We start from the raw sequence: 26,511 nt of genomic DNA on the forward strand, positions 1-26,511 counted from the left end.
AAGGTCTCGTCTATTACTTAATCGACTTTACGACTAATAAGCTCTACGTCTTCGTTAATAAGTTATTTATAAATAATAACGACTTTACTTTATAATTAGGGTATATTATTATCTTAGTTAACGAGAGTATAGGTAAGAGTAAATTTATTATATACGGTAATATAATCTACTACTCGTTAATTAAAAATAAGTAAGTAATAAGAAGTATATTAGCGTTAGAGGTTTATAATATAGTTAATAACGTTAACCTCTCTTACGTAATTTTAACGACGCTAAGGAAGATTACTAATCGAATTAGCCTTTTACTTATTCTAACGGTTATTTATATTAATTCCTACTCGCTATATAAATACCTTATTAAATTAAGAATAAAAAAAAAAAGAGGCTTATAATCGATATTATAGCCCTTAAGTAATCGTATAAAAGGCGCGAGATATTTAAAATCCGTTAAATTAATAATAAAAATAACCTCGTAAACGCTTTTATAAAAATAGTACTAAATAAGGGATTAGAGTAGTTTATAAGTAATAGAAAAGTTATTATATAAATAAAGGGATAAGTTATATAAAAAGAGTAAAGAAAAGGGGGAAAAGGAGACGATTTAATAAACGGGCCTAAGGTCGAATTATACTTCTAACCGTAGTAGTTAAATTAATAAAAAAAAGAGAAAATTAGTATTAAATTAGAAGTTTAATTTAACCGCAGTATATAGCTAACTACGCAGGGGCTAATTAGGGGCCTTATTTACGATTATTATAGCTAGCCTAACCTACGGTTAGAACTTACTTTTTATACTTACTACGCAAATATTTATATAGTTCAATTGATCTCTTCGTCAACTACGGTTCGAACTAACTACCCTGTAATAGGGATACTAACACAAACTCTGGCTCTTCACGAATGCCTACGCCAACCACGGAAAGCGGGTTGTGCGACTTCTTGGAATCGATGACCTATTTGATGGTCTGACCTACTGCGACTACGCCCAGTACCCATTCGTCTGCAAACCAGCCAAGGAGATGTTCCGCAGGGCCATGGAACAGGCAGGGGTTGAAAACCCGGGAGACTGTTACTTTGTTGGTAAGCTCTTGACTCCCGAAAACTTTGGCACGGTGGATGCACCGCTGGTCTCAGTTCGTGAATAGATGACTTGTACTAAAACCTGCAGATGATTCCTACGATAATTGCAAGAGCGCGAAAGAGCTCGGATGGACGGCCGCCCATCTCGTCGAAGAAGGGTTGCCTATTCCCGAGATACAGGCTTCCCAATTCCAAATTCGTCATATAAGAGAGCTTCGTGACGTTTACCCTCAATTCTTCAGGTCCAGCGCCTTGAAAAATTAGATTGAGACACAAAGATGATGCTTCCGCGGGTCACATAAAAAGGAAATGACTAGAATCTAGACAAATCACAGACACTGAGACTAAGGCACGATTCCCCGGTAAATGGTTGACATCGTTGACAACAACGGATTGCGCGCTGTGAAATAAAATTGCTTTTCAAAGGATGGGTGGAGGATGGGTGGAGGATGGGTAAACTCAAATGCCCCTATTGCGACTTGGTCTCAAGCAATAGCAAATAGCGGTGCTTCAACCACGAGATCTACAATCCAGAGATCGATGGTCAAGTGAACGGACAACTCAAAAGAATGGTACCAATCGTGGTGAACATATTGTACTCCTCAGTTTTGGGAAAGGCCAGGTGTGATTAAGTTACTTAGCCCGATATGTCTTCCGTAACAGAACATGTGCTGCCTGGAGATTTAATGTATCTGTTGCATGTTTGACTGCCATCCGATTTAGTACAGCATGCATAAGGCGTCACCCACCTTTATGCATACGTCGCCTTTATTCAACGGATATCCCTTGCATATTAGCAGAGGCTTGTGGTGGATCTCTTTTCGCAGACAGCTCCACGTGGAATGGGTTATGGTCCACTGAAGAGGTCGAGATCTTAACAATCAATTAGTCACCTTGCCAGAGTGGTTAATGGGCTGGCCTGCTAGTTTGGGATTTCTATCCTGGAGAGTTGATAGCCAGTGGCTTCGGTCGCGCAGGTTCGAATCCTGTGGGTGACGATGATATCTTTTGCCTTTTTTACGACCATTTTGTGGCTACTTTTTTGCGCCGCCTACAACATTACACACACGTTTGTGTGAATGCAACGGTCTTCTGTTTCCTTGACTCATGCCGCAAAGTGTGCTTGTCGCGCCTGTCCGAGCTGTGTTGAAGAGCCGTGATTTACTAAACCTACCCGTAGACAACGTGTAAAATGTATTCGATGAATGCACAATGATGTAGGACAATGTGAATGAAGTCAGATTGAACCGACATGTCAGCTCCATTGAAGAAGACTCAATCACAAACAAGCAAGCTGGGCCAGAGATCGATTGTTTTCCGCTGGAAGCAAGCGCACACTTTAGGCAATTGGACCCCTAAAGTGGCGCATCTCTCTCTAGCTGGGTTCCCCGGCCCTGTTGCTCGTGTTCTATTGCGCCATGCTTCCCGCCCACGCCGTCAAACTGGAGACACTCTTAGCAGGACCATCTGACGTGTGAGGGTGCTCGCTGCCGCTGAAACGTTACCGTGATGGACATGAGAGAAGCCAAGTCCGGCGGTTGTCGTCGTTCTCGTCATCTTGTGGGCTCGTTTACTTGCAGCGAGCCGAGGCGAAGAAAAGTGTTGGATTACGAGGCAGAAAAGGGGCCTTATTAGGTAGTTAAAGTAGGGGTAGTAGGTAGGCAGTCTAGGCCCGTGCAGACGGACCCTTCTACCTACCTATACCCACTAAGGGACCGCGGGCTCTGCCCACGATCTTCCCCTCCTATATACACGCAATAGACCTATACTAACCTGTTAACCTAGTTACGATTAAAAGGTCTAACCTATTTATATATATATTAATATTAATTAGTAATTAAATTATATATATATTTCTATTATTAGTTAGTAAGGATATAACTATAAAAAAAATAGCCTCGACTTACCTCGCTAATTATTCTAACTTATTAACTTAGTTCTATTTATTTAATTAATAATAAACGGCTTAGTTTATATTACCTTAACTCTCTTTTATTATTACTAATTAATAACTAATTAACTAATTATAAATCGTTAAGAGCGCGCTTTATTATATATAATCTCTTTTATTAAAATTATTATTATAAAAAGATTAACTACTTTATTACTATTATTAACTTTATTTTTATTATTAATATTATCTTTACTAACCTTATTATTATTATTAACTTCCCTCTAATCGAGCCGCTTATAAAAAAATCTATTATAAATATATTATAACTAAGCGCTATTTTAAACTAATAATAAATAAGAAGAGATTAATTATTAAAAGATTAATTTAACGATTACTAGCGTATTAGTACTTAATAATAATAAAACTTTTAGAATTATAAGTACGTTAATAGCGAATCTCTTACTAATAGTAAAGTATTCCGAGATATTAAGGAAAAAAAAAGATCTTAATAATAATAATAATGAGGATCTATTTTATATTATTAACAAATCTACCTCTTTTTAACTTAATAAAAGCTCCGAAACTAGATTAATAAAAATAAAATATAAAAAGTATTAAAAGAAATTACTAATTAGTAGCTAACGGAATCCTCCATTTATTATTAAAAGTACGGTTATAAAAGGCCTTTTTTTCTTTTTTACGACCTTTTGCCGACTTTAGTAACTTTCTATTTATATACCTCGTTAAAAAAGTAGAATTTTCTAATTAGTAATAATAGCCCGCTTATTATTATTAAAACGATCGCTATAACCAACCTATTACTCCTTTTAACTTAACTAACGTTATATTATAATTATAATACGACGATTACTTCTTATAGTAATTTTTTATTATATAACTTACTTTATAAATATATTATAATAACCGCCGGCCCTAATAATAAGTAAAAAGGGTCTAATAATTAGTTAATATTACTTCCGGCCTACCTATATTTTTAAATTATAAAACTATATTTAATTCTAATTCGCTAATAGGACTACGTTAACTTAACTTAATAAGGCTTATTTAATATTATACTTACTTTTATAAATAATAAAAAGCTTAATACCTTCGTCCTTTATATAATAAGATATTATTATTAAAATAGCCTAACGGGCGAGGAGCTATAAAAGGACTTTAAAACCGACTTTTAAAACTAGGAAATAGTGGACTTTTTAAAAATAAAAAGTGCGATTTTTAGGAAGCTAAGAGACTTTTTTATAAATAATAATATTAATTTAATAATTAAAGATCGTAATTAAATAATAAAAAAGATTATTAGTACCCTTAATACTTAATACTTCCTTACTTAGACTTCTAAGGAGATCGTAACTTACTATAGCCGTATTAAATATTTTAATATATTATATTATAATCCTTATTTCTTTTATTTATTACTTTTATAATTAATAAATACCGACGATTTTATTTAATAAGCTAAAGAGATAATAAGGGAATCCGTATAACCCTAACTCGCTTAATCCTAATAATTAAGATTTTAACCTTAGCCTCGCTATTAACTAATTAACTTATTACTTTTTTAAAAAGAAAAAGAAAAAGAACTAAAAAATAAAGTTATTATTACTTAATAGCGAAATCTATCCCGTTAAATATTATACTTTAATATAGAAATTAAAAACGATATTATACCTAATATTTACTAATTAGTTAACCTTACTAAGCTTTATAATAATAAGAATAAGTATAATAATAAGAAATACGATATTTTTAATAAGAAGCTTCGGATTTTTAAAATATTATATTAATAAGTAAGAATTAGTAAACGATACTATTCTAATACTTTTTTAAATATACTTAAGGGAAGGGCGTTAACCTTTTACTTTAACTAACTTAATAGTATTTCTAACTTATTTAGTTTTAATATAATATATTAGAGGACCTAAGAATATTTTAAACTATTTATAAGCTATTAAAACTACTTTACTAAGCTCTATAACCTTTACTATTACTCTATAGTTCGTAAGAACTTATATTACGAAAGGGAACTCGAGGCAGGTCGGAACACTACTATATTGACCTAATAGACGTAACTTAACGTAAAGAGGGAAAAAGTAGACCAGTGGGCAGAATCTAGGGCGCTAGGCTTTTAGGCCTAGCGGTCTAGTAGTTACGTAACTTATAGGGGGTCCGTTAAGTACTTAAGGCCTAGGCGCTAAGGGGCTTAGTACCTAGTGCCGTAATATTACCCCCCCCTCTAGTATAAAAAGCGCTATTTATAACACTTAATTCCCTATTCTAACCCTCCGTAATTACTTCCTATAAGCCTATAATAAGGGCGGCTACTACGTTATTATTAGCCTATAATAAGGCCGGGCTATTATTAGCTATTACTTCTATTTATAATATAAGGTTCTTTAGTAGTCCCGTAGTTATTAAGTATTACTTATAAAACGCTTATAGGGCCGCTAGTGTATAATAAAAGCTCTTTACGTTATACTACGTAGGGTCCTTATTATACCCTTTTTAGTTAGCTTAGTATTATAACTTACTATATTATACTTATAATTTAACTACTTATAAAACTTTATACTTAGGCTCGTTAGAGCTATAGAGGATCGGTAGCGGGAGGTCTTAGTATTATTTAAGTAGGGGGTCCTTTATAGCCTTTTTTAACTTATTTAGGTAAAAAACTAAGTAAGCTTTACTCCTTATAAGTAGTTTTATAATCTATATACTACCTAAGCTAGCGCTAGTAATAGGCTAGGGGCTAGCCTAGGGCTATTATAATTTATTAACGTCTTAAGTTTTTTAATAAAATATATTTATAAATACCTTATTACTAATCTTTAGGTCGTTAGGCCGTCGGTAGTAATTAGCGTACTTTTAGTATCTCGTTTAGGCGACCCCTATATTACCTCTAGTAATCTCCTAGGCCTTATAGATACCTTAGGCCATTTTCTAAGCCTTAATATAGTTAAGCTTCTCTTTAGTTAAGTTAAAGCGTCGGGTTCTAGCGGCTTAGTTAAAAAGTAGTCGAGGCTAGTGGCCGAATTCGACCTCGTAGGGTAATAGTCCCGTGGTTTTATTAAGTTAAGCTACGTAAGTAAAGTTTATTATAAGTAGTATATCGCTCTAGTTATCTTAGTAATAGTTAACTAAGGGTCGTAGTTACTAAAGGATATACTAGTTTAAGATCTTTATTTAACTATTTATTTACGGGTAGTCTGTTATTAATAACTATAACTTAACGCCGTAGAGCTTATATAACTCCCCCTAAAAGTCTAATATAAACTAAGGACCGCGGTTAAAAATAATAATCTCGGGTAGTTTAAAGATTAATAATACTCGTTTATAAAATATCTTATTTATATCCTGCGTAGTAATAGTTTTATAATAGGGTATTAATATAGCTCTTTTACTTAGTTTATTAATTATAATATATATTATATCGTAGCCCTTCTAGTCGGGGGGCACCGTTATAAAGTCTATCGAAATATATTACTACGAGTAGTTAAGTATAAGTAAAGGCCTTAGCTCCCCCGGGGGCCTATTATAGGGTTTTTAAGAGTAACGGTACGTATAATAGTTTCTAATATATTAATAAATATTTATTATAAGGCTAGGCTAGTGGTACCGTTACTTAATTATTTTAATTACTTTATTATACCCTAAGTATACTAAGAGCCTCTATTTATATACTTCTTAGATAATTATAGTACGTAAATTATCCTCTTTAAGTATAACGAGCTTACTTTTTATTATAAATAATCTATCGTTCTAAATTTTCTAATGCTCATAGCCCTTAGCTACTAGTGCTCGTATTAAGGTAAGTAATATTATTATTAAGTCGCGGTTAAGCTTTAGTACCTTTTTAATTAATAAGTACCCCTAAAGCTCGTCCTCTAGTATAAGGGCCCTAACTACGAGCTCGGGCTATTATACCGCGTTTTTTAATAGCGCTCGTAGCTTAGTAGTAATATTTAATAATAATAGCTCTAGCGGTAGTAAGACCTAGGTTCGGTTAGCCTCTTTTAATACTTATTAAGTCCTAATATCTTCGTTCTTTTTTAATAGAGCGTTAGCGAGTATATTTTCCTACCCTAGGCAATACTAAATTTAAAAATTAAAGTCGGCTAGGGCGCTAGCTTAGCGGGCTTATTATAAGTTAAAGAGACGCTTTGTTATAAAGAATAGGAGCGGCTAATAATTTATAATAATATTAAACTTTTAGTAATAACTAACTAGTTCTGCGCGCTACTCCTCTAAATAAACTACTATTATTAATATCTCTTTATTATATATAACGTAATTAAGCTCCGCGCCGTTTATAATTTTTAAATAGAACACTACGGGGTACTATAGGCTATTATTTATTTATTATTAAACTAGGGCTCTAGCGTATACTAAGTTTAATACGTTAGTTTTTAAATATATAAATAGCTCGGGCCTAAAGTAATAAAATATAAGCGCCGTCGTAAGGGCTAGTTTTAGCGCTTCGAACGTAATATTATAATTAATATTAAATCAAAAGGGCACGCCTTTACTAATTAGCTTCGTTAGTAGTCTAGCTAAGCGCCCGTAGTCCTTTATAAACCTCTTATAAAAATTATAAAAGCCGAGGAACGATTAAATACCCTTAAGTAATATAAGTAGCTTTTAGTTCCTTATAATAAAAACTTTATTTTTATTAAGTTATATACTATTAATATTAATAATAAAACCTAAGTACTTCGTAATAGTAACGCTAAATTCGTACTTCTTAATATCGGCTTATAATTTAGCTTTTCGTAAGCGATTTAGTACTTTCGTAATATACTCGTAGTATTATAGGGGGTCGTTTAAAAAGATTAGGATATTATCTATATACGTAGTATAAAAATTATCTAGGTACTTTATTAATACGTCGTTTATATATTGCTAGTACGTAGCTAGCTTATTATAGAGGCCAAAGGGTAGTACTTTATATTTATATACCCCGTAGCGGGTACGGAAGGTCGTAAGGTCTTTTAAAATAGGGTTAAAGTAGATATAGTAAAAGGCTTATTTAATATTAAGTTTAGTAAATACCTTAGCTCGGCTTAGCCGCGTTAGTATTTTATTAATTAAAAATAGAGAGTACTAATCCTTTTTTATAATCTTATTTAGCTTTTTAAAGTCGATATAGAATTATAAGCTATTATTATATTTCTTAATGAATAGTATAGGCAACGTAAAGGGCGCGTTACTAGGCTCGATAAATCCCTTATAAAAATACTTTAGAAAGTAGGTTCTAATTACCTCTAGCTTAGGTACTAACTACTTATAGAAGGGGTAGTAAGTAAGCTTCTCTCGGCCTCCCTCTACGAGCTCTATTTTATAATTATAATTATAATATAGCGTTAGTATATTACTTACTATTTTATTAAAGACGTTAATCTAAGGTTTTAGTATTTTTAAAAGCTTCGTAGCGATAAGGTCTCGGGTTTCTTAATTATCGCCTTTTAGGGGGTCCTCCTATCCCGCTTACTTATTTTTAATTATATAGTCTAGCTCGTATAGTAATATAGAGCCTAGCTCGACGTCCTCGCGCTTTAAATTAGTCTCGAACGCTAGGGCGCTAATAAAAGCGATATTAAGGGTAGTATTAGCTCCCTTATACTAAGTAGAAGTCTATATAGGTTTAGTCTTTTTTAAAGGGGTTAATAGCGTACTAACAAGCGCGCGATTTATTTTCTAAGTATTTTTAATATCGTTAAACCGCTATATATATTAGTCTTATGAGCCTTATAGTTAATAAAGTATTTTAATAGGTTTAAGTAGTGCCCGCTTCTTTTATAATTATTCGTTATACCGTACTATATCTATTTCGAATATCTCTTATTATTACTTAGTATCGATTTAGTATTATATATCGATAACCTTAGGGGTATATAGGTCCTTTATATCCCTAACGATAGTAAAGGGGGTATTTTATAGTAGTAAATCCTCGGGCTATATTAAGTACTTACGGCGTATATTTAAATTAACTCTATAATACTTAAACTATTTCTACCCTAGGATTAGGTTATAGCGCCCTATATTAAGTTAGAATAGGGGTGTTTTTAGGAGGACCCGGTAGTTAATATATAAGTTAGTAATTCATATTATATTAGCGTCTTCTAATTGCTTGCTATTAGATCCGGTAGTAGGGATAGGGCGTAGTAATTTATCAAATAGGGCTATATAAAATTCTCGTAATAATAGGGTTATGTAGTTATTTATAAATCCGTACTTATTAACTCCCGTATTAAATAAGGCTTTTAAGCGAATTCTATATTTATTAAATATTATTATAAGCTTAATCTCGAGAGGCTACCCCCCTATAAGATCTTATAAGTTTACTAAATAAATTACTAATTTTTTATTTTTATACTTATTCCCTAACTAAGAGGTTATTTATATTAGAGGGCTTAGTTTTCTAAGTTTAAGACGTACTACTTATTAGTAACGTCTATAGCTATTATAATAATATCTAGCTTTTTAAAATAGTCCTAAGAGACGTAGCTAGGCTCGCTATAAATAAAATAAATACTACTATCCTTAAGCTTTTAATATAAAGCCTTAGGGATAGTCTTATAGCTTATAGTTCGGCCGCGGGTATTTTATTTAATAATACTACTATTTCTACCTCCTCTTTTAATAAGAGCGGTATAAGTAAGTATAGTGCTCTTAGGGGCCCTATTACTAATTAATAAGGGCTATATTATATTAGCGAGCTAAGTAACGTACTTGGTATATTTTTAAAAAGTCGCGTCTTTATTTAAGTACTTTAAAATAGCTTAGTTCTAGAGGTAAATCGGGAGCTTATTATAAAAGCGGCGCTTTTATTAAGACTTAGGGAGCTTATTAACGCGGGCGAGCTTTATAAAAATAAAGCGCTTTTAGTAAATATCTTTAAGGGTAATAAAGAGGGCGTCTAGTTTTTAGCTAGCGTTATCTATTATAATAAGGCTAGTATAGGCCGATTTAAGCTTATATAGTAGCTAGTTTATTATAATAATTTTATTAAAAGCTAGTATAAGGTAAATAAACTTTGTTATAATACTACTAACTTTATTAATAACGTACTCTAAGCGGTATTTATTAGTACTAAAGTTTATATTCTTAAGGCGCTTCGTAATGCGCTAAAGCTAGTAAGGGAACTTTAGCCCCTTATCGTCGTTATTACTTATAAAAGTAGGGACGTTAGGTATTTTAGATCTATAAGAGGGTTAGTATACCGAGGCCGGTATATTCTCATAGCTACCCTATACCTCGAGTTTAATAAGGCGCTGCTCTAGCGCACGGTAAGTATTATTTTTACGCTTATTATTATTAATACTAGCTATAGAGCCGTTTTCTAGCTACTTAACGCGCTTACTAAGCGTAGTATTAGTATAAAGGGCGTAGTCTAACTACTTCTTAATATTCTAAAGCTCTATAATAATAATATATATAACTTTAATATTTTCTTTAGTTATTTCGTAAAGCCGCTCGGTGCTATTACTTAGCTAGCTAACTATAAAGATAAGTACTTATTTAAAGTAGTACTAAGTAATGCGTATTTTTAGTTAGCTCTTAACCTAGGCCTAGAGGGCGACGCCCTTATTTTAATTATATAGGTCCTAAATAAACTTAAAGTTAGCGTCGTGCTACTTAGTATTACTAAAGAGACCCTCGTTACGAATTTAAATAAGGGACGTAAGCTTATTATTAACGCGACAGAGGTACTTAAGTTAATTAGCTTACGTAATAAAAAGTAGGAGTTATTTTATAAGCTAGTTAGAGAGGTCGACCTCGGGGTCGAATATAAAAAGTTTAATATTTTTATTAATACTTATAATACTCTAGTACTACTTATATAAGTAGCGACCTTATTAAAAATTATTAATATAAAGAGATATTTACCCTCCTTAGCTCTTATCTCGGTCTATAGTATTTAATAAAGGGGGTATATATTTAGGGGGTATTAATTACTCTATATAGTTAATTAGTTAGCTATTACTTAGCGTCGCACTTCTTTTTAATAAGAGTAGCTATTTATTATAATAAATTAAATAAGTTAAGATATTATCGTTCTATTTTTAAAAAAGGAATTTATAATAAACGTTAAGTAGTGTTACGAAAGGGAACTCGAGGTAGGTTAGAACGCTACTATATTAACCTAATAAATATAACTTAACGTAAAGAGGGAAAAAGTAGACTAGTAGGCGGAATCTAGGGCGCTGGGCTTTTAGGCCTAGCGGTTTAGTAATTACGTAACCCATAGGGGGTCCGTTAGGTACCTAAGGCCTAGGCGCTAAGGGGCCCAGTGCCCAGCGCCGTAACACTTAGGTAAGTCGAACTAATAGATTTTATAAATACTAATTAACTATATTATAATCCTCTACGAGGTACTAGCTATTTAGGGATCTATTTTTAATATAAGTAACTAACTCCTTTATTATCTAAGTAGTATATTAAAATATAGACTTATTATACTTAACCCAGTACTTATATTTATTAGTATTTATTACTAACTTAGTACCTTAATTAATACTATAAAAAGAGAGCGTAACTATAATAAGTAGTAATAATATTTTTAAAATAGTACTTATAATAAAGAGGTCCCCGCTACTTATTAAACCGACCGTATTTATAGTAGCTTTAATAAAAAAACCTAATTTAATAAGCGGAATTAACGCGGCCGTAGTATTATTAATAAAAAGTATTTTGTTTATTATAAAACCGGCTATTAGTTAAATAAGTACTTAGAAAAAGAGTAACGTTAAGTATATAAGAAATATAAAAATAGTAAGGAAAAAAATAAGAGATTTATACTAAGCTTATACTTATAATTCCTCGCTTTTTATAAAGGAACCGCCCTTATTAATAATAATAACGATAATAATATTATAATTTAATACTTTAATAACCTCGACTTTAATTATAAAGATAATTACGAAAACGAAGTCTAGATCTTAATAATATACTTTACGACTATTATTAATAATAGAACCCTTATAAATATCCTCGCTACTTAAGTAATAAAGTATAGCCTTATTAATACTACTTTTATTAATAAGTTAACTAAGCTTATAAAACTAATAACCTCTTTTTTATTAAACGAGAAGTACTTATTAAGGGACTTTTAAAGTATTATACTTAATACTAGCGCTACGGAATTCTTAACTACGGGCTACCCTTAACTCTTCGTATTATAATAATAATAACCCGAAGTTATTTTTAATACTTTTAAAACTAGCGAGGTAGGTATTTAATTTAATAATAATAAACTTATAAAGTTATTAAAATCTACGGTTATTAATACCCTATTTAATAATATTACTTTTTATATCTTACTAACTAATACTCCTTTTTTATATTACCTAAGGGATATAAATAAGCTAGGAATTATAATAGATTCGGGATGCGGCCGGTAATAGGACGCTAATAACTTAGTAACTAATATACGGATCGTATTATAAAAGAACTTTTTAAGAAGTAAAGCCCTTATAAAAGACTTTATAAGCTTTAGTCTTATAATATACTTATACTTATATTATAACCTCGCTAGTTAAGTATTTATAACTTAATTTCTTATAATTTTAAAGCTTTTATTTTTATAGAATAATTAATATAAGTAATAATAAATTACGGAAACGAACGGAACGTTAATAAAATAATACCTAGCCGTTAATAAAAAGCCGTTAGTATTAACGAGCTATAGTTATTTAGAGTTAACTACTTAACCTTATTTTATTTAAGAGAACGAGCTTATTATAGGGCGAGTCCTACTTAAATACTAGCGTCTATAAAAGAGCTAGATAAAAAAGATAATTAGAATAAATTACTTTTACGGGCTAGTTACCCCGTTAACACCCCGAAGACCTTATTTATTATAAACGGGGCGTTTATTAATAATTAATTACTAAATATACGAGGTTAAGGCGCATATAAAAGCGCAAGTAGTACTAAAATAGCTAGTTTAATAAACCTTATAAGCCTAATAATAACCTACTTTTATAAAATAATAAAAATAATAATTAAAATTAAAACTAAGAACGGTATTAATATAAAGAGCTTATTTAATAGCTTATTGAGCGGCTAGCGATGCGTTTAAATTAATAAGAATATAAAAAGCCTCCTTTTTATAATTATAAACCGATTAAAGAAGAGTCTATAAGTACTTAGGTAGTAAACTAAATTATTATTATAAAAATAAGTAATAAGCTTTGTATAGAAAGTATTATAAAATAGTATATTAAATAGGCCCTATTTAAGATATCCTTATTATTATAAATATGATAGCGTAATTATAAAAAGAGCCTCTAGGATCCCCTTTCTTAGGGCGACTTCTTAGCGTTTATTTACTAATAATACGTAAACCCCGAGACTTAGGAACGGGAATATTATAAAGAGCTAAGGACGAAGAGGCTAAAAAAAAGCTAGACCCTTACTTAGTTCTTTACTAAGTAATTAGCGATTTATTATAACTTAAGTATAGAAAATATAAAGAATTTAAAAATAGAAGTATATTAGTTCTTTTTTAAATTACTATTTTAGTTATAGGACGATTTAATTCGTTATAAGGTCTTAATTAAAAGAGTACGTAATATAACTTACGAGGCTAATAAACTATAGTTATTAAATTAGTAAAAGGGCGGTAATTAGTTATAAAAGGATAGTAAAAAGAGGCTATATTTATTATTAGAGTAATTACGTTAAATATCCCCTTTTTAAAAAAAAAAGAGTAAAGAGAGCTCTAAGGGGCTAGGTTCTAAGGACTTATTAAAAGTAATATTATAAAAGCCGTATAATAAGAGTACTCGCGCCGAGCTATTATAAAAGCGTCGTAGTAATAATATTAAGTACTTTATATATAATAAAATAGGCTATATATTTAATAAGTACTAAAAAAATAAGTTAAAAAGAAGGGGTAATAATAAGCTAACGTACCCCCGATTAAAGCTAACGTTAGTAACTATTTAATAGGTTATTATTAAGCCGAGAGTTATAGAGGTTAACTTATTAAAAAATAAGTAAGTATAAGTAATATACTTAATATACTTATACTAAGTATTAAGAAGGTATTAATAAGAATAATTATAAAGGGTAGGGTAATAGTTCTATAAGGTATTATTAAAAAGCTAATAAAAGTTAATATAAATATATATTTTAAAATAAATATTATTAATACTAGGCTCGTAACCTACTTAGGGTTAACCCCGGCTATTACTATAGCTCCCTTATTAAGGAACTTTTAGGGTAAAGCTATAGGCTAAGGGAAAGCCTACTAGTTAACGCTCTTCCTTATTAACTACTATAAGTAGCTAAAGAAGATTTAATAATTATTTACCGTAGTTAATAAGGATAAAGAAATAGTAGACCTCTTATTATTACGATTATTAATAAGCTAAGAGGGTATTCGTATTAATATAGTAACGAATATATAGTTATACGATCCTATTTTAGTTACTAAACTAAAGGTAATAGCTTATAATATTATTAAGAATTGTAAAAGGGTATATATATTATATATTATTATTATAAGAAGTATTATAGGGGTAACGGAGACTAAACTACGAGGGGGTCTATTATTAGAACTTTAATTAGAAATAGAAACGTTTAATAAGTAGTTAATAAAGGGACCGTAGTTATATAGCGGGGTAAAATATTTTATTAACTTAGTTCCGGGTACTAAACTACCGTATAGTCCTATTTATTTATTAAATAAGAAATAACTCAATAAGCTTTGCGTATATATTATTAAAAACTTAGCGAACGGTCGTATTATATTTTTAGTTAATAAAGCTAAAGTACCGATCCTCTTTATATTAAAAAAGGATAGTACGCTACGCTTTTATATAAACTACTACGGGCTAAATAAAGTAATTATAAAGAATTAATACTTATTATTACTTATTAGCGAGCTCTTAGATAGGCTTCGTAAAATAAAATAGATCTTAAAAATAAATATTAAAGATGCTTACTACCGTATCCAAATTAAAAAAGAAGATTAATAAAAAATAGCGTTCCGGAGCCAATACGGTTACTTTAAGTATATTATCATATTTTTTAAGCTAACGAACGTACCCGTAACGTTTTAAGTATATATTTACTAAGCGCTCGCTAACTTACTAAATACTTATTATATAATATATATAAACGATTTAATAATTTACTTAATAATAAAGGAGTAGTATATAGAGGATATTGAAAAAGTCCTCTAACGTCTATATTTATATAGGCTTTTTATTAAACTATCGAAGTACTCGTTTTATTAAAAAAGGGTCGAGTTCTTAAGTTATATTATTATATTAAAAAGAATTAAGATTAACTCGTCGTAAATATAAACGATCGCTAACTAAAAGGCGCTAGAGTTTATTAAGGATATCTAAGTATTCTTAGGGTTCTATAACTTTTATTAGAAGTTTATTACTAAATACTTAGGTATCGTTATATTAATAATAGTATTACTAAAAATAGAAAAGGGGTAAATAAGGGATTTTTAATAAACTAAGGAAGTAAATAAGGCGTTTAATTAGCTAAAGGTCGCTTTTACCTTAGTAACTATACTTATATACTAAAACTTATAACGTATTATATAAGTAAAAACCGACGCTTTAATTAAAGTTATTATAATAATCTTATTATAATAAGCTAATAGAGAATAGTAACCCGTTATTTATTAGTTATAAAAGCTTATAAATACGGAGTAGTAATAGGCTATAGGTTAATAAGAACTACTTATTATAATAAAAGGGCTAGAGTACTAAGCTTATTACTTTTAGGGCCTTTTATAAAAGTTTATAGTTCTAATAAATTACTAAGTACTTAAAAAAGTAATCGGTATATTAGCGCGAGACCTTTAAAAAAAGCTCGCGAAGTAAATATATAAACTATTAATATTTAATTTTAATTTAAAATACTAGCTAGGGAAAACGAACCTAGCGAACAATTTATTTAAAAAGCTAGATTATATAGAGGGGGAAGTGCTTTATAAAGACGTCCTCTTTATATTAGCCTAGAAGCTACGTCTTATTAGTAAACTACTATTTAACGTTTAATAAAAGATAATTAGCTTAAAAAGACAAAACGATATTACTAAAGTATACGTTTAAGTAGTTAAGGCCTCTCTTTATAATCTTAACTAAATATTAACTAGCTCTAGGGATAGGGAATCCTCTCCTTTATATTAGTAGCGTATTATAGGGCATATTAATAAAATAGTAATAGTTATTATTATAATAACTCGAGGTAAGAAAGTAAGAGAGTTATTAATAAACGCTTATTAACGGTTTAATAAAAATAAAGAGGAGTTAAATAGAGCTAGGGTTATTATATTAAAATAGTATATTTTATATTTTATTATAAAAGAGCTTATAAGAGGCAAAACGGTATTCGCTTCTTATTTCTTACTAAAAATTAAGAAGCTTATTAGAGGACTATAAACTAAAAACGAGTTTTATATATTATAATTAATAAGAGTTCGTACTACGGTTAGTAAGCTAAAAATATATTTACTTAACAAATAAGGTATATTATTTTTTAAAAAAAGACTCGTTATTCCTTAAGTAGAGTTTTTTTAAATAAAGATCTTTTATTAATATTATAATAACTATAGGGTAAGTTATATAAGAGCTATAAAAACTCTCGAGCTAATTTAAAAAAGGTTTTATTAAGAAGATATTTAATAAAATATTTAGGAATACGTTAAGAACTATAAGTATTATTTAGGAGTTATAACCTTAAAATATAAGCCGTACGGGTAGCTATAGTTATTATTATTACCCTTATATCTATTTTAAAAAATATTTATAAACTTTATTACGGGGCTATTACTAAGCGCTCGTAATAATAGCCTAGAGTATAATAATATTTTAATTATTATTTATTATATAATAAAGTTCGCAAAGTTCTTACTTATTATTAAAATACTTAACGTAGTATAAATAGTAAGTATTTTATATTAAGAGGTTAAATATAAGTTCGGTATGCTTAAAGGTATTATTATAAATAGAAATAAGCTTTTTATAAGCGTATTTTAAGAAGAGTTTATTAAAGAACGGGCGATATATTACTAACTATTTATTACGTATTATTTATAAATAAATAACTAAACGGAGCGAACTTATTAAATATTAAAAAAGTATTTAAGGATTTATATTAAGGGCTCGCTAAATAAGTAAGTAGCGTAGCTAGAGGAGGCCGAGTTTATATATAATAATAGCTAATACTCTATTATAAAAATATCCCTATATATAGTACTATATAGCTACTACCCTAAGTATATTAAATATATACTTAATTATAAAGCTATAGTCTAGGGGGTTTAAAAAAAGGTTTAAAAGATTAAGGAGATTAGGGCTTAAGCTACGCGAGTATAAATATAAGCCTCTAAGAGCTAAGTAGCTTATTATAATAAAAAATATATCCTAAAAAAGTTTAATTATAAAGAGGTCGTCGGCTTATTAATAAAGAATATATAATTTAAAAATAATAAACTAGCGCCGAGATATATTAAAATAGTAATAATTAAAAGGGTAGGGAAATAGGCTTACTAAGTATATTTACTAAAGTAATATTAAAGAATATATAATATTTTTTTAGTTTCCTAGCTTAAGTTATAAGGAAATTATTAAATAGTTAATAACTAAATAGCGAATCTCCCGGAGTTAGAGAATAAATAAGACGTTTAAAAAGTTAAAAGAATTCTTATAATATAAAGCGAGGGAAGAAACTTATAATATCTCGTTAAATAGGCTAGGTAACTTATTAAGTATAATATATAGGAGCTTATTAAGTATTTTAAAAGAGTAGTAGAAGTAGTTAATAAATTCGAACGTTATAAAAAAAGGGTATATATAAAATAGGATAATAAACGTTAAGTTCGCGGTAAAAAGTCGCTAAAAATAAGTTAATTAATAATATATTATAAAACCTTTTTTATTTAGCTTAGTGCAATCTTTAAAAAAAAGATATAGTATTATAACCCTTAATAATACGTTACTGAGAGATTGCTAAGATTTAGTTACGTAAAGGGAGTAACTTATATAATATTAGTAATAATAATAACGGCTTTAGCATATACTTTTAAAACTTAATAATCGGTAATAATAATCCGCTCGGTAAGTAAGAAGCGGGGAGGCTTTATATATATATTTAGCTAATTACTTAGAGTAAGGCTATTAACTTTATTAATACTACGATAAGTAAAAAGGAGGTAGTTAAAGTCGCACAGAGTATTATATATATTAATAATAACGGTTTATAAAGCGTTCGCTACTTAGTTATTACTAAAAGCTATAATAAGAAGTATAATAAGAGCTATAATAAGAGGTATAATAAGAGGCATAGCGGGAGCTATAATAAGAAGTATAATAGGAGCTATAATAAGAGGCAGAGTAAGAGGCGAAGTAAGGGGCGTAACGCTATTATTATTAATAATAAGTCGGGGATAGGGGACGTTATTTAAAATAACGCTCTTATAGTCTTAATTAAGCTAAGGGACCTTAGTAATATTAATATTTATAAGGAACTTATTAATATTAAACTACTTATTATAACCCGTAGCTTTAATTTTAATATAAGTAATAGCCTCGTTAAGCTATTATAGAGCCTTTATTTAGAATAAGAGGAGCGTAATATTAACCTTATTAAAATTTAAAATAATATAACTAAGGGCTAGGGTACCCTCGTTTATACTAAAAAGAGTGTCGTAAGTAGGGGTTAGTAAGTTATTAATATTAAAGTAGTAGCGCTTATTATAATATTAAAAAAGAGAATTCTTTAAGTTACTACCGAGCTCTTTAAATTTAGTATCCTCGCGCTAGGACTTATTAAATTTAAATTTAAAGTCGTCCCGCTCGTTATTATTATTAAGAATATAATTAGTAATAAGAGTACGCTTTTTAATAAGAGTCTAAGTCTTGGGATTATAAGAAATAGGGGTAGCGCTATATATAATAATAATATAAATAAGTACTTTATTTATTAAGAACTTAATAACGCGTTTATAAAAAGTAAAGAAAGTAGGAAACTCCTAGATATATATAATAATAACGCCCTTAGGAGTCTTTTTATAATACTAAGTTAGAGCGTTAAGGTTATTTTATAAAGCGGTTATATAGCTATTATTATAAAAATAAGCTAGCTAGAAGCGACTAAAGTAAGAGATAATTTTAGTCTTATTATTAGTATTAAGGATACTAGCTTAAGAAGAGAAATCTAAGTTAATAAAAAGAAAATTTACTAAACGATTATTAATAACTTATTATAATTAAGATTAATAAATTTAAATACTCGTAGTTTGTAGCGAGCTCTTAGAGAATAGCCTATTTAAAATAGACCTTTTTTACTTTATTACTTATTAATAAGTTAGTAATATAAGTAGTAACCTTCTCTTATATATTAATAATATAGCTAAAAATATAAAGAACGCGGCTGCGTTTATAAAAGTTAAGGCTACCTTACTCCTTAGTATTATAGAACTTTATAAAAGTATTTTAAGTAAACTAGGCAGCGCTATATAGCTCCTTCGGTATTTAAAAAATATTATTAGTTAATATTTTAGTAACAGATTAGTAAGGACTTAATAACTTACGGCAGAATACTTCTTCTTATTAATTTAATAAATAATATACTTAGTAATATAAGTACTAGTAATATAAATAAGCTTATCGATATTATAATATAAGCTAGCTAAGTAGCGTATATAAAGAGTACTACCGCGGAGACTATAGAAGCCTTTTTTAAAATTATATTTTATATTAAGTATATCCTAGATATGCAAAATAGTAAATATTTCGGCGGATACTTAGTAATAATATAATAAAAGAGTCGTAATTAAGAAACGATACGGAATTAGAATATTATAAGAAGAGAAGTATAGTTATATAAAAAAGAATTCGCAAAACGGTTACTAAAAAAAAAAAAAAAAAAAGTAAATACGCAACTAGTAACAGGGGGAAAATCTTTTATTATACTTAATAGCTTAGTAATAATAATAACCGCGAGGTTAGGTAGGCTCTTATATATTACGATAGTTAGAATGTTTTATTATAAATATATATTACTAACTTAGTAACTAATTAGCGCGCTATTACTAAATAATAATAATAAGGTATCCGTTAAATAAAGAAATAGGAGCAATACCTTATTCTTAAGTAAAAAAGAATATTATTAATACCTTACGGAATTTATTATAAATAACGACGTTAATAGCTTTATTATTAGCGTTAAAAGAAGATATTACGTAATAACTTTAGGGACTAAAGTTATATAAGAGGGGAGTAATTATAATAAATTCGGGATATAGTTAATAATAAGACGCTAATAACTTAGTAATTAATATACGGATCGTATTATAAAAGAACTTTTTAAAAAGCAAAGCCCTTATAAAAGACTTTATAAGCTTTAGTCTTATAATATACCTATACCTATATTATAACCTCGCTAGTTAAGTACTTATAACCTAATCTCTTATAGGAGTATATTTTAATAATATTAATAACTTACTAATTAAGGGAGATGTTATAGTACTTATTATTTATAAATAGGGATACCTTTAGCTTCTATTCCTTAATAATAAAAAAGCTATTATTAACTACTTAACGAAGGGCGAATTACGCTACTTATATTAGCGCTTTAGTTACTTTTCGGTTCCTCGTTTTTTAAAGCTATTTTAGTAGTTTAGTAATAATATAGAAATCGTAGCCCTCGAGAAGCTTATAAAGATTTATTAATAATACTAACTTAACGCTATTACCCCTAGCTAATTTAAATTCACTTTATAAAATAATTATAATTTTAATTATAAAGTCGTAATTAACGTAATATACTTAATAGATTTAGTCTATCGAGATACTAGGAGTATCCATTAATACTGTGTATTAATACTATGTAATTAATATTAAGAACCGCCCGAGCAACTAGCAAAGGCAGAATAAAAAAACAAATACTTAATAAATTATAAGGGTACTAACTAACTAGTACTTTACGTTATTAATACTACTACTTCTTTTTAAGTAGTAAGGTTCTTTGCGGATATAATTACGAAGTATATTTAAAAAGCTCTTTAACTATATTAAATCGACGTCTATCTCGGTCCGCTAAACTAAATTATTATATATATTAATAAGAACTTTAGCGCTATAGAGTTTAAATCTTTTACTAAATTTATATTTATTAAAGTTAAAAAAGTACTTATTAAAGTTTATAATAATATTAATAAGGCTAAGAAATACTACGTAGTACTTAAAAAAGTATATAATATTATTTAAAATAAGTACTTATTAATAAGCGTAGAGGCTATACTTTAGGCTATAATTAAAGTAGTTAATAATATAGTTAGCCCGAATAGCCTCGTTCTTATACTCCTCGTTTTTAGAGCTTTTTTACGTACTTCTAACGAACTTCTATCGTTACTAAATATTACTTAACGTATAGAAATAATTAAGAAAGTAATAAGGGAAGTCTATAGACTTTATATTAATAAGTAAATAAACGAGGTACTAGTTATTTAAAATAAACTAAATATTTCTTATATTATTAATTTATTATTATAATTAGACGTTAAAGTTTAGTAAAAAGGTAAGGGATAAAAAGGCCTATTTAAGCTCGTTTTAATAAATAGTACTACTTATATAATAAAATTATTTTATAGCTTAATAAGTTTTTAAGCTATTATAGTTAAACCTTAATACTTAAAAGAGGTTAACCCCGAGCTATTAATTACGATAATAAAGTACGTTAACCGCTTATTAATCCCTATAATTAACTAACTAACTAATAATAGTATTATTATAAATAAAGTCCTTAATAAGATCGTTATTATAATTAATAATAACCCTTTATTACGGAATAAGAGGACTAAAAGAATATTAATATAGTATAGCTATAATAATATTTTTATAACTACGACTTACTTTATATTTAAAAAAGAGGTAAATCTTAAGCTAGTTATTAAGCTCCGTAATAAGGGTATTATTATTACCCTAAGAGTACTTTTTATAAAATCTATTAATAAAGAGCTTTTAGGATTAATAAAGAGAGGGGTAATTAAATTCGTTTAATTTAGCCCTAAATATAAGAATATAAGGATATTTAAATCTCGATTTATTAATAAAATTAAGAACCTAAAACTTAACCCTATTAAAAAGTCTTATTTAGTTATATAAAAGTATAATAACGAGGAGAAAAAGGAGATCTTTACGTAATTATTAATAATTTAAAGAACTAATTAATAACTAATCCTCGCTCTAGCCCCGACCCTAATTTAAAAAGGCTATATTATTTAATTATAAAACATTACTTAAGTATATATATAATTAAACTAACCTCTTTATTATAAGGTTTTTACTTAATTACTAATTTAGATCCGTTATTTATACCCTAAGGGTATTATTTTATATATTATATAGTTATTATATAGTCTTATAAAATCTAATACTTATTAATAAGTAATATATAGTAAGTATTATTTAAAAATACTCTAAATAATAATATTTACGTTCGATCTATACTTATTAATTTCGATAAAAAAAGCGGATTATTTAGTATTATTAGTATATAGATTAATAATATTATTAAACTATTAAATAAGACTTTTAGTTAAAAAAAAGAAACCGAGCTTAAGCGCACTAAGTTATTAACTAAACTAAAGTAATAATTATTAGTTAACGAGCCGCTTATTTTTAATAATAGGATTATTTTATTAAAAAGTATTAATATAGTACTTAGATAAAAGAACTAAGGGAAGAAGCTTAAGTAAGTTAACCCTTTAGTATTAAATATTAAATAATAATTCGTTAAGTAATAAGCTCGAAGTACTTATATTATATTAATTTACTAACCAAAAATAGCTTTTAATACGTCGTTTATTACTTAATACTAAGTAGATTTATTATTTATTAACTATACTACGCTAAACTATTATATTAAATAATAAATAGATTACTTAGACCGAGGGCTTATATTTATATTATTAAATCTAATTATAACTAAACTCTTCGTTTTTATAAATAAGTTATTTATCAATAATACTAATTATACTTTATAACTAAGTTATATTATTATCCTTACGAATAAAAAATAGACTAATAAGAGCTTTATAATTAATAATAATATTATTTACTATAGCTCTACAAAAAGTAAAAGGATTACCTAGAGCGTATTAATATTAGAAGTTTATAAAATAGTTATAAATATTAACGTTACTTATACTATCTTAACTACCCTAGACCTTATTACTAAATAACTCGACGTTTTAAAGATCCTTATTATAATTTATATAGATTCATATTTATTATATAAATACTTTATTAAGCTAAGTATTATAAAAAAAAAGCGCTTTATAATAAATATTATAATACTTAAGTAATTATATAAACGCCGCGAGCTTTATAAGATCTGTTAGATTAATAATAACGATAGCTTAGTTAATAAGTTTATAAAAAGTATACTAAATAAGTCCCTCGAACGATTCGTTAGTAAAAGAATTATTATAATTAAAATAAAAAGATAAGTAATATATAATTAAAATAATAATATATTATAAGCGGTAAGTTATTTATTAAACGTATATACCTCTCGGGCTTTGGCTTAAAGAGAAATATACGTATTTAGGATGTAATTAAATTAATAAAAAGCTCTTTTTTAATTACGCTAAATTTAACGATTTTTAAGGAGTTTAGGTATATAAATTATATATATTAAAGGATTAGGAAGTAATTAGAAGGAGGGAATATTAAAATTTTTATATAAATAATTATAATAAAAGCTATATTAAAAATTTTAATATACGGCTTTAAGTATTTTTAAATAGGGGATTAATTATAGATTTTATTACTAATTCTTATTAACGGGGGACCTAGCCCCTATTCTAGCCTTTTTTATTATAAAAATAAAAGACTATTAATATTAGATTACGAAGTAGAAAAGGGGCCTTATTAAGTAGTTAAAATAGGGGTAATAAGTAAGTAGTCTGGGCCCGTATAGACGGACCCTTCTATTTACTTATACTTACTAAGGGACCGCGGGCTCTACCCACGATCTTCCCCTCCTATACACATACAATAGACCTATACTGACCTATTGACCTAGTCGCGACCGAAAGGTCTGACCTGCCTACGTGTATACTAACAAAAAGCAAACTCCCTAATACTACTGCGCAGTGCCTCAAACGGACCAATGCCATCATCTCTAGTACGGCTCCTTGCAAGAGATATACGAGCTTTTGTCATCCTCCAATTCACCAATGTTGTTTTTATTTATAAAGATCGACCCGATCAGCGTCGAGCACTTGGCCAAAGTTTGATTAGTGTCCTGCAGCTTCGCCCTGTGGCCCACCCCCTTTCCCCGATCATGGCATTCTCCCCAGAATTTCCCGGTACCCGACGCCCCGGCAAGTTACCTCCTCCTCGCACTTCGAGGCAAATATAGTGACTTGTTGGTCGCGGCGGACGCCGTGGAAACGGCGGTGACTACCAAGAATAGACCGAATAGGAACATTTCTAGAGTACTGAGTACTACCTTACTGCTCACATCATGCACTAGGCCCAACTGCCCAGTCCGTTTACCCGTGCCATCGAGCATGCTCTGAGACATTGCTTCGATGGCGACACGAGCCGCAGCGCCACCCGCTTGAGTCGGAGCCGTGCATTCGGCTGGCACGGGTGACCCGGGACCGCCCAACGATGTCATGCCCAGGCGACTTTCGCCTACGGAGATATTCTTTGGGGATCCTGACGTCGCCTCGTACGAAAATAGACATGGGAGTACAGACGACAAGGGTCTCTTGCAACGTTCATTTGACGTTTGTGATGGAAATGCTTAAAAACATCAGACAAACCCCTTCTCGCCTACTTCATTCCCTTCTCCCTACAGTCAGACATACTCTAAGCAACTTTACTTCCGATATATCCAAACATCGCAGCTACCCTGTACGATCTAATCAACTAAACTTAATACAAACATCTACCCAATTTCTCAAGATGCAGTTCCGCGCTTCTCTCGCTGCCGCCGCCGGCCTCTTCGCCATGGCCAACGCTCGCATCTACGGCACCGCCTTCCCCGAGACCGTCAAGGCCGGTGATGAGGTCCAGGCTATCATCGAGACTGAGAACTACATCCAGACTGTCGCGGATATCGCGATTGCCTTTGGAATCGCCCCCGAGGCCTCCGCCTACCCCGGAACTCTCGGCCAGAACGTCTTGGGCTCATTTTACCTCGGACCTGGTATGTTTTCTCGAGACAGCTACGCTGATACTTTGCCGCCGTTTCCTAACACACGATATAGAAAAGTCCAATGTTCTCGACAACATCACCGAAACGGTCACGATCCCTGCTAGTCTCGCAGCTGGCAAGTACGTTGTCTCAGCTGGCCTGTATAGCTTGTACGGCGCCTCCTCGTCCTCGACCCTGTCCAACTACAACGTCACCGTCATTGTCGGCGACGCGACCAGTGAGACTTACGTTGGCAGCCAACAGTAAGTTCGATTGATCACGATCACGAGAGCATCTCATTGCATATAAATGGCGTCGGACTTTGATTTCCACTTTCATGCCTGTAGGAGGGTTCATTGCCCAGAGTCGATCACGTCTGAGCTGGGCTATATATTGGCAGAAACTTGACATTTACGCACATCCAAGGCCAAGTTGGCCATTATTACAAATACATTCGAGATTACCTATCATGTGACTCTGTTACTAAGAACCCGCCTGTTCTCAGGCTCGGAGCTCCAGCCCGTACTATTGCAACCTGCGCAGATAGCAACATCTGGGGGGACAGAGTAGAGCTGGAATTGAGAAGGTACCCGCAGCACCGCACTGATGCCTTGCAAGCCCTGTAGCCGCTGAAGCCCACCCCACTGAAGACCTCGGCTCACGATTTTTGACACATGTCGATTTGAACGTGAACATGATGTCTGAGCTACCAAGCACTGATTCTCGCATAACGATTGCAACACTCCCACGCTAGGTACACATCGAGTGCAGCTTTACTGGAGAGCGAAGACGCCTTCTCATCATACATGTAAGTACGAGGGTCATGAGCAGCGATGTAGTGGTATTGAATCACCGGGTCCTTCTTTCCATTGTACTAGGTTGTGGGTACTTGCAGGTTCACTAATCTTAGTGGCCGCGAGCATGCCAGATTCACATGAAGGATAGGCAATCCGGTATCTCTGGCGGTCTGATCATCTGCTGTCTAAATGGCCGATTTTTTCTTCTCGAAGAGCACGATATATAGAGCTTAAGAAAGTAGCGCGTATCTGTGGCAGCTTTCAATAAGGTCTCTTGATAACAAACATTGTGTGCTCCCACACTAGGTTGCATTGTCCTCACCAACCTTTCAGCCGTACCTTTCAAAATCACGGGGATCAACATTGTCGAGGAATCTCTGTAATTGATTGATGATCGTTTCACTACCAAACTATCTTTGAGCTATGGAGATCGGGGGATAAATATTTAGAAGATGTCATCGGTTTACACACACTCGCCAGTGGCGCAGCAGTCATTGCCTGGACTCTACGATATCGTTACAAATTTTTGCTCCCATG

General features: G+C 30.3%; 2 protein-coding genes and 1 non-coding gene across 3 annotated transcripts; all 3 read left to right on the forward strand.

Moving 5' to 3' along the window:
- Positions 1–881: 881 nt before the first annotated feature.
- Positions 882–1,344, forward strand: CLUP02_00506 (pyrimidine 5'-nucleotidase; the record flags this gene model as incomplete). Its single annotated transcript, XM_049279554.1, has 2 exons — positions 882–1,080; positions 1,169–1,344. Coding segments are annotated over 2 exons (375 nt in total), but the record flags the coding sequence as incomplete, so codon positions are not given.
- A 624-nt stretch (positions 1,345–1,968) lies between these two features.
- On the forward strand, positions 1,969–2,078 carry CLUP02_tRNA005. The gene has a single exon. It is a non-coding gene; the product is annotated as a tRNA-Ser (tRNA).
- A 22,575-nt stretch (positions 2,079–24,653) lies between these two features.
- Positions 24,654–25,444, forward strand: CLUP02_00507 (uncharacterized protein; the record flags this gene model as incomplete). Its single annotated transcript, XM_049279555.1, has 3 exons — positions 24,654–24,709; positions 24,888–25,189; positions 25,251–25,444. 3 exons carry the CDS (start codon positions 24,654–24,656, stop codon positions 25,442–25,444), a joined length of 552 nt encoding a protein of 183 aa, XP_049135512.1.
- Positions 25,445–26,511: the final 1,067 nt, after the last annotated feature.

The sequence above is a fragment of the Colletotrichum lupini genome, chromosome 1, assembly GCF_023278565.1.
Source record: "Colletotrichum lupini chromosome 1, complete sequence".
NCBI lineage: Eukaryota > Fungi > Ascomycota > Sordariomycetes > Glomerellales > Glomerellaceae > Colletotrichum > Colletotrichum lupini.